This window comes from Pygoscelis adeliae, unplaced genomic scaffold (assembly GCF_000699105.1).
Source record: "Pygoscelis adeliae isolate BGI_AS28 unplaced genomic scaffold, ASM69910v1 Scaffold618, whole genome shotgun sequence".
NCBI classification, from domain to species: domain Eukaryota; kingdom Metazoa; phylum Chordata; class Aves; order Sphenisciformes; family Spheniscidae; genus Pygoscelis; species Pygoscelis adeliae.
In genome coordinates this window covers 7,159-16,217 of record NW_008825280.1, presented here as the reverse complement: position 1 = coordinate 16,217, position 9,059 = coordinate 7,159, and the positions used below count along the sequence as shown (strand labels likewise).

General features: G+C 36.3%; 1 protein-coding gene across 1 annotated transcript in view; it reads left to right on the top strand.

The window, feature by feature from the left end:
- PARP11 (poly (ADP-ribose) polymerase family, member 11) overlaps nucleotides 1–9,059 on the top strand; it is a 15,860-nt gene that overhangs the window by 1,477 nt on the left and 5,324 nt on the right. Inside the window, exons 2-6 of the mRNA XM_009329863.1 lie at nucleotides 2,947–3,075; nucleotides 3,174–3,294; nucleotides 4,555–4,630; nucleotides 6,182–6,254; nucleotides 6,342–6,472. Of these exons, the coding sequence (XP_009328138.1) occupies nucleotides 2,950–3,075; nucleotides 3,174–3,294; nucleotides 4,555–4,630; nucleotides 6,182–6,254; nucleotides 6,342–6,472 (527 nt within the window). The 5' untranslated portion in view covers nucleotides 2,947–2,949. The remainder of the gene's footprint in view (nucleotides 1–2,946; nucleotides 3,076–3,173; nucleotides 3,295–4,554; nucleotides 4,631–6,181; nucleotides 6,255–6,341; nucleotides 6,473–9,059) is intronic.

Genomic DNA, 9,059 nt, shown 5'->3' with positions numbered 1-9,059 from the left:
TCTTCTCCCAAGTAACTGGCGAAAGGACGAGAGGAAATGGCCTCAAGTTGCGCCAGGGGAGGTTTAGATTGGATGTAAGGAAAAATTTCTTTACTGAAAGAGTGGTTAAACATTGGAACAGGCTGCCCAGGGAAGTGGTTGAGTCACCACCCCTGGAGGTATTTAAGAGACGTGTAGATGAGGCGCTTCGGGACATGGTTTAGTGGTCATGGTGGTGTTGGGTTGACGGTTGGACTCGATGATCTTAGAGGTCTTTTCCAACCTTAATGATTCTATGATTCTATGATGATTCTATGAGTTGAGGGGCCTTCTGTTAGCAACAGCATCGCTAATAAAATTCTCATTGCTGCATCTTCAGTAGTTGACATCCTGTCATCCAGAAAAACTCACTAAGATTCTTCTGTTCGCTGTGCATGCATTCAGAGTTTTTGGACAAAAAGCTACCTGCTCCTTATAAATGATGTGGGTTTGATTTTTAAATTCATCAGTAAGTTGAGCAATTTCCTTCAAGCATTTTGGATCTGTATCATCTTTGAGAACAGCTCTCTTGTTTTTATGGCTTTACGTGTTCATGCTTTTGGGTCATTCTTCCATACTTCTAAGTATCCTGGAATCTACCTGCTTACCCTAGACTTTGTGACTAGGGTAATACACGTGGATTGAATGTAACATTTTTGAAAGCTATGGGAATAACTGTCTCCTTAGCAAATGGTTTATTCTGGAGGCTGTGTTGCCTCCAGAGGAGCTATAAGCATGTTGACGGGGCACAGATGAAGATGCCTTCTCTGGTTGTAACTTGTTCAAAAGGCATTACTGATTTGATTGATCAGATTGAAGGCCCTGAACTAATGTTGGGATGGAGCTGAGGTCTGGCCGTTTTAGTGGGAACATGAGGAAACTAAATGTTACAAAAAAACCCTGAATTGCTTTCCTCTTAGCTTTAAAAATACGTAGACTACCTCTGCCTTCTCTCTGTAGGAGGGAACACAGCCAAATACTCATCAGAGAGGAAGAATCGAGTTGAAGGTGAAAGATTATCATCAAAAGATGGTGGCCAGTTGTGCTTTAACACCAAGCGCATGTAGGCTGTCACTTTGTATTGCTGTGAGGAATGTGAGATGTTGGCAGATGTCCTCTGAAATAAAGAACAGTTTTCTTATCTCTTTCAAAATATTTTTCCATGCAGCTTATGTACCTTTAGTGTAGTTCTGCTTGAACTTGAGGCAGCTATCCATGTATGTAGCCTTGTGTACGCTTCCATTTGTACTGAAGTAGGTTTGCCCTCAGATTCTGCAATTTAGAGATGTTGTGAAGGTCCACTTCTGATTCCCCTGTTTTCTAAGCATCTAGATTTTTGTAGCCCTTTGGAGCTTTTGATGATTAGAATACAGTCTCTAGCTATTACCACAAGGAGGTTTCTGGGATTGTTTTTCAAACAAACACAGAGGGCTAGCTTGGGAAAAATAAGGGGGAAGGGTAGTGCTAGCAGAAGTGCCTTCTGCTTTCAACTCCTGTACCAGTAGCACTGGCCAGCTGGTGCCTACTTCTAGTCTCCAGTATTTGCCTTCTTCAGGTGTCTACTTTTTTCTGGTTGAAGTGTCCAGGAAACTACTGAAGCATCCAGGATATTAACTGGACATAGTTTGACTTACTTGTGCTAGAGGGTGTTGTTCACTTCTTGGAAGCAAAATTTAAGTTGAGGAAATTGTTGGGAAGAGTGCCAGTCTTGGTTAAGCAGTTAGAGTGGATGAATCGCTGACCTTTTCCGGGAGTAGGGCAAGCTTCTTTCTCTGACAGATTCCCCCCAGCCTACTTAGAATTTTTGCTTGGGGTGTTTGTGTGGCAGACAAAGTTGACATGTTAGGAGATATATGCAAGTAGAGTCAAGTGCTTTCAGAGTTTTCACAATTTTATGGATGAATGAAGAAGGAGCTGAAATCTGGCAGGCACTGTTCTTCTAAAGGTATTCCGACATAGCTCTTGGTAGGCTTGAACTTGTCTACCTGCTTTTTGAACTTCCATAAATTTGCAGCATCCGCAGCATATCATGAAAAGGAATTCCATAGATTGCCATATGTTTTATGAAGAAGTTTCTCTTTCACTTGTTTTGAATTTGCCATGTGCAACCTTTGATGGGTGTATCCTTCTTATGTTGGAAGAAAATGTGATTCGTTATTCCCTATTCGGTTTTGTCATGATTTTGTAGACCTCTGCCATATCCTTTCCTCAGTCCTTTTTCTTCCATCCTGCAGAACCCCAACTATGGTAGTCATTGCTTTTGTGGAAGTCACTCTGGCTTTTGGTGTGAACCTTCTCTGTAATTACAAGTACAAAGTACAAGTAATTTTACTGTATCATTTTTAAGTGGGTGCATTAGGCGGGAAACAAACCTTCACACAGTGTTGAGGAATAATGCACTGTGGACTTGCACAGTTAAATAATTATATTCTTTGTCTTAGTTTTTTAATTTTTTTCTAACAACTTCTGATATCCAGTCTGACTTGTTCACTGTTGGTAAGTACCTAGTAGATGTTTTCATCAAGCTATCAGACGTAACTCCAACACCTTATCCAACACCTTATTCCTGAGTGGTGTGTAACTCAGAGCCTGTTGCATATATGAACGGCCTTGCTCATACAACCATCAGTATGAAATTTATCACCTCTCTTTGATCTGATAAAACCTATAGCTCTTGCCTTTACTGGCACATTTGAGAGAGTTTTGAAAATGTTTAACTAACTTACAGGATAATACTGGATAAGTAGCAAATTGAGAATTTTTCTCTGAAAAAGAGGAAACAAATCTGCCCTCTGCCTGCCAGGTGGTTTTGGTTTTTTTTTCAGTATTGCAAATTCACTTTATTTTGCTTTTTTGTGAATTTCTCAAATAATGCATTTTTGCAAATAGTATCGAAACTTTTTTTGTGTATGTGTGTGAATGTTTCAGGAAATGCTTCAAAGAACATCAGAAGATTTTTTTCCAAAGATGGAAAGTTCAGTTGAAGAGATGGATACCTCTGATACCCAGTGGGGCTGGTTTTATTTGGCTGAGTGTGGTAAATGGCATATGTTTCAGGTAAATACCTATGAAGTTATATTAGCTGTGATAGATTCCATACATCAAACTACCTATTGGTGAATTTGTCTAAATGTGCTTTCTCATTTATTTTGAAGACTGATTCGAACAGTCATTGCTCTGTTAGCAGTGAAGATATTGAAAGGAGTTTCCGAACAAACCCACATGGTTCTGTTTCTTTTACTACTGCAAAATTTAACTACACACTAGACTTTTCAGGTATGTATCTTTTCATAGAGTAAATTTAAATAATAGAAGATGGGAGATACACTAGTTCATTTGTTCATTCTGCAAATTATTGTCCTCATATCTAGTGCAAAAACTTGTGATTGGATATGTGTTCTTTACTGGAAAGTACATAGGAGTTTTTAGAAGCAGCTGCCCATTTACATTTTCTAGTGTAGTTTATTAATAAAGTAGCATGTCTTGTTTAGTGGCACTCCATCATGTTGCTGCCGCTTACCTTAGCTGTAGGTGGTATGTAGCGTACACCTATGGGACTGGGAAGTTTGAACCTTTTTTCTTTAACATGCAAACTGCTTGTAAGCTTGAAAAACCTCCTCCATTCAGAGTCTGTATAAGAAACATTGATATGAAGGACGCTTTCTGCAAAATACTGGCATCAAAGTGATTTAATAATTCGGCAGGCAGTTGAAGCCAATTCTGTTGTCAGAATAGGAAGGAGATAGGCAAAAGGATTTTCTAGTAGATTGGAAAGATGTCACTTACGCCATGCATGTAAATTACAGAATATTACAGGGTTCTAATGTATGTAGCTAATTATAAATTAATCTGTCCTTTGTTCAAAGGTGTGTTCTAATAACTTCCTTCTTTTTTTTTATTTTTTCCATCCCTAGATTGTTTATTTTCTGATTAAATTACGAAACAGCTATATGCTTAAATAGAAGCCTCTTCCAAATGAAAGAAAATAATAGTATTTCACATACAGAAAGTGGGGACTGGGTAAAACAGCGATGTGCTGGGAGTAAAGTAGTATGTAACAATACAAGGAATTTTATGTTTACTTGTGTTTAAATGTCTGTTTAAAAAAACCTTTGTTTTGCATCTGGAATAAAAACACTAAATGCAAATGCTAAAGAATGATTTTTATGTTACTGTTTGTAGGTCATGATGTCTTGCATTAAGGATAGTAATATGCTTTGTCGTACCAGTTGTATTAAAGCCAGTGGAAGTTTTGCCACTGATTTAGTTGGGCTGAATGTTAGATGGGTATTTTAACAATAAACGTTTTGTTTGTTTGATATTCGCTCATTTTGCCAATTCATATAAAGACAGCGATTCTGAGGCTAGTATTTAGAAACATTTATCGAAAATGCTGATTTGTTAATTGTTGAAATAGGAATTCCTGTCAAGCAACTTTGGGTGTAGTAATGTTACTTAAAGAAATTACACTTAAATGTTTCATGTGCTATAGATGAATTCCAGAAACTTTCATCCTAACTCTTGTTTTATGCTCAGTGATGAAACAAACCAACCTAACTACCCTTAAGCAACGTCCAATAAAGCGAGCTCCCTTTTCTATCAGTGCTTTCAGGTAAGGAAATAAAAGGAAGATCCCTTATTTTTATTTTAGTCCTGGTTCTTCAAAGTAAAATGAAACTATGTTTTATATTTATTGTTTATATTTATCTACTTTTTGCATCAAACAATTTGAGAGGTGAACCAAGGTGGGGAGCTAGTCAAGTGAAGAAGGAGGACATTTCAGAGAAGAGTAACAAAAGAATTTTTAGTTTGTTTTTTATCTTTTTTCTGAGAAAGTAAGGAACTTGTAGTGGGAGAGGCAAGGCATACTGAATACTGATACCCTTTGGCAAGGTTCTTAAAGCTGTGCCTGACTTCAGCCTTTGGAGTCCCTTGCTATAAATACCTGTTGAATCAGAATTGCTGTGGAGAAACAGCAGCAAAAAATGGAGTAGTTTGTTCCATTGTAATAATGCCTTCATAAATTATTTAGAAGTATTTCTGTAACAGCAAAAAAGATTGAGTTATATTTTCTTGCCTGTATGTTTTAATCATTTACTCTAAAATGATTTGAAATTACAAGAAATTGCATCATAACAACCAGATTGTTTTATGAGTCTAATTGCTTTAGATTGTAAGTTTCTTACCATTTGATCAGTCATTAGATGTAAAGCTGTGCTGATGTAAATCTGATACTCACTAAACAATAAACTGATCTATGCAATGATACTACCACAGGTAAAATTGACTGTATGGAATATGTGGGGGTTTTTCCCCAAATAGTTTCTGAGAAATAATTTTAGTTCTGTAGTCTGGTTATACTTTCAAAAAGAATTTTGGCATTTGTAATAAGAAATGTAGTAGCAATCTTTTTACACTGACATTCAAGAAGGCCTGTGTTTTTGAAGTGTCAGCTGTTTTTTCAATGGATATTTGCTGAAGAGTGCGTGCAATAATGTGGCAATTAGCTTTTGTTTTTTTGTTTCTTGAATAACTGCATTCAGTACTCTCTTTCCATGTGATGACACCATTCTTTACTTTCAGGAGATTGCTCCTTTTAGTCACAGTTTTAAGGCTTAAAAGCTGCTATGTATGTGATTTATATGCTTAAAACATTCTTTTTTTGAGGGTTTGGTTTTGTTCTTTTAAAAACAAATTCAACTATAATTTTCAAGTGTGTGTTTCTAACATAATGCTTTTAAATACTTCAAATGAGGGCTCAGTTTCCAGAGGCTTAGGCTAGTTGTAATTCCTGATGGTTTGGAATGTTCAGGCTATATGTACACTCTCACATTTCTAAATTAGTGTTGCTCTCCTGATGTTGCGGACCTTTCTGACCATCTCTTCTGATTTATCTTCCTATCTTTTGTTGGGTAGGTGATGTATTAAAACTGTTCATTACTGTGCTTTATTTATCATAAGCTAAGCCAGAATTTGAGTACAAAGTAAGACCTCTTGCCTTTGACCTTACCTGCTGACAACAGCCTTTGTTTGAATTAAAACCCTAAGTAGTTCTGTATAAGGGTTTTTTTTGGCATACTGTATTGTTTGGAGCAGGAGTTTGACGGGAAGAAAATGCCTCATGTCTTTGATGTGATGTGTTTTTACCTTTTTTTGTTTGAAGTTTCATCTGTGAAAATGAGGCTATCCCTATGCCTTCACACTGGGAGAATGTAAATACTGAGGAGCCATATCAGGTAAGAGTTGGTATGCAAGTTGGTCAAAAACATGTGATAATGAAATAATGCATCGAACTGAAATCGTACTAACCTCTTTTTTTCCAGCTTATTCCATTGCAAAAGAAAACAAATGAATATACTGAAGTTTCTAGTCTCTTTGGAAAAACAATGGATAGCCACCGAATTAAAAGAATTAAGAGAATACAAAATCTAGACTTGTGGGAGTTTTTTTGCAGGTGAGATTATTTCTAAAACCAACAGTCTTAGGATTGCTAACGGAGCAAATCTTGAAGGCATGCAGCACAAATATGTTTAATTGCTTTTATTATTAATGAAAATATGTTACTTTTAATCTTTTTTTAGTTTTCTTATTTGTGATTCCTCTGTATTTAAAATTCCATTTTCAAGACTTTAGTTTCTACAGGTGCAGAAATGTAATACTTGTAGAAATGCATTAGATGTAGATGTAGCACAGATAAGACTGATGCATTAAAGATGTTCAGGATGTCCATGTGGTAGATGCCCATGATACTTACAGTGAAGTAAGGAGAATAAAAATAAGCTTTTTGTAAGAATTCCTTGACAGGCTTGTATTATTTTAATTTTTAGTGAACAAAGCAAATGAATATTTGTGGCTTGTTTAATTTCTCAACTTTATGAAACCTAGGACAGAATTAAGTGTCCAATTAGCACATATTCATGTCACTTCTTTAAGTTTAATGTGCTACAAAAGTTTTTTCTAAGTTCTCTGCGTTTCCCTCTTCATATTGTGCTGGCCTGGAAGAAGTAGGAGGTGCCAAGTTCTGTTTCCACTTATTTCGTAGCATCAATCTTAAGCAGTTGTATTTGACAGAAGTTATTTGTGTACCCTCTAAGAAGGAGTACATATCAGAATCAGTTTTAAAGATGTATTACACTATTAAAACGAACTGAAGTAAGTTAAATAGTGAGGAAATAACTAAGCAGATGTATATTAAAAATTTGTCTAAGTTACATGATTTTTTGAAAGATATGTAACTTATTGTTAATTTAAAGCTGTATCATTAATATGCATAGGGAAATTAATTTAAGCTCTTGGTTAAGAGAGTTAGCCTTCTCTTAATTGCAAATTTATTTGGTTTATATTATATTTACCTGTTTTAAGTATTAAGGCTTATTTGCTTAGCCTTGTGTTTCAACATCTACCTTTCTACAAGTAAGTTTCTGTAGAGGTGTATTTATACCATCTTAATACCAATCTTAATTTTTAGGAATAGGAACAGCAAACAGACTTCAAAGTAAGTGTCCTTTGAGTCTCCAGTGTAGATGGCAGAGAGGGGCAGGGGAAAACCTTTGTTGCTTAGCTTAGGAACTGATGTCATTTGGAGACTGTACTAGTTTTCCTGACTGGTCAGTGAGTAGAATTTGTGGTTTAAGAACTCTGAATCTATGGATGCTGTGCTAGAATATTCTCAAGGTATGAAACTGAGAATGGGAATTAGAATTTCATACATCAGGAGTATTAAAGTATCACCATATAACTAACTACAAAACAAGGTACTTTTTAGTACCTGTACGGTATAAAAGTATACGGAGAAAAGTCATTTCAGTTTTAAAACTTCTTTCCTGTACCAAAAAAATACAAGTAACAATGAAAATTGCTAGAATAAGTGTATGCAATTGAGGCTTAGCTGCTTTTCTGCTGAGGGTAAAATACAGCCTTGGAGTAGATGGGCTTACACACACTGGTGAAGAAATTATTGCCCCGTAGTATATTGCAAAAAAGTAGGTATCCCAGCATTTCAAATTCACTAAAAGTTCTTTTGGTGTCCCATGTGGGAAGGTGAAAGTAACAAAAGATGAATCTTAGTCTAGCATATTTTGGTTTATACATCTCAGTTTGGAGTTGTAGAGGAGTACAGCAAGTAGAAAATGGTGTTTGGTCAGTGAGATTGCTGACCATCTTTAGAAACAGCTTGTGTACTTGCACATGTACAAAGAGCGTGTCTCTGGGTATTTAGTTTTGCTTTAGGTTTCTCCTTTATTGAGTGAACTGGCTGTATGAGAGCCTTCTGAGTGGTGGATCAACTAATTTTGTTTTACTGGAGTAGCTTGTCACTGCTGGTGGAAGGTGCTAAGACAATGTTTTTGTAGAATAGTTGGACTCCTCAATTTCTGTTCCAAATCAACAAAAAGTCCTGCTGTGGCATTTCTGCATTGTGCAGAACCACCTTCCCAGTGTGCTCAGTATATTCCACTACTTCTGAGGAACAATTGCTACTTAAACTTTTGTGTTTCTGAGAAAGTGTTTTGTTTCATTGATAAGGTCAGTGATTAAATTTGAGCATTGCTTGAATGATTATTTGCATCATTGTAGTGGTCAAAACATGTTTGCCTGTTATAATAGTTCCCCTTTTAATGACTATTTTAAATTGGTTTTATGAAATCAACTGGTCGGAGATAGTGAAGGACTGTTACAGAACATTTTTGGACAATTGATTATTCACCTTTTCTATAAATTTGTTCTGTTCCCCTATTTCAAGAGAAGTTACTCTAGGCTACCTTTATACATTGTCAGAGATCAGCAGCCAATAATAGAGGGCTACTGACTGAAAAATTTTAAATGTTCAGCATTACTAGCCCTTAGCTCAGAGGTGTTGCCTCACACAGGTAGCTTTCTCAAAATGCAGGGAATCTTGGCTCCTGGGTTTTGTTGAATTACTAATAGAGTGGTGCTTGAGTGCCTGGAACCTCTCTGCCTCTGACACAAAATGTCACAACTGAGATTATTAGTGAAACCTGTCAGATGCCCTTGAGATTCTACTGACATTCTTCTGATTTGGA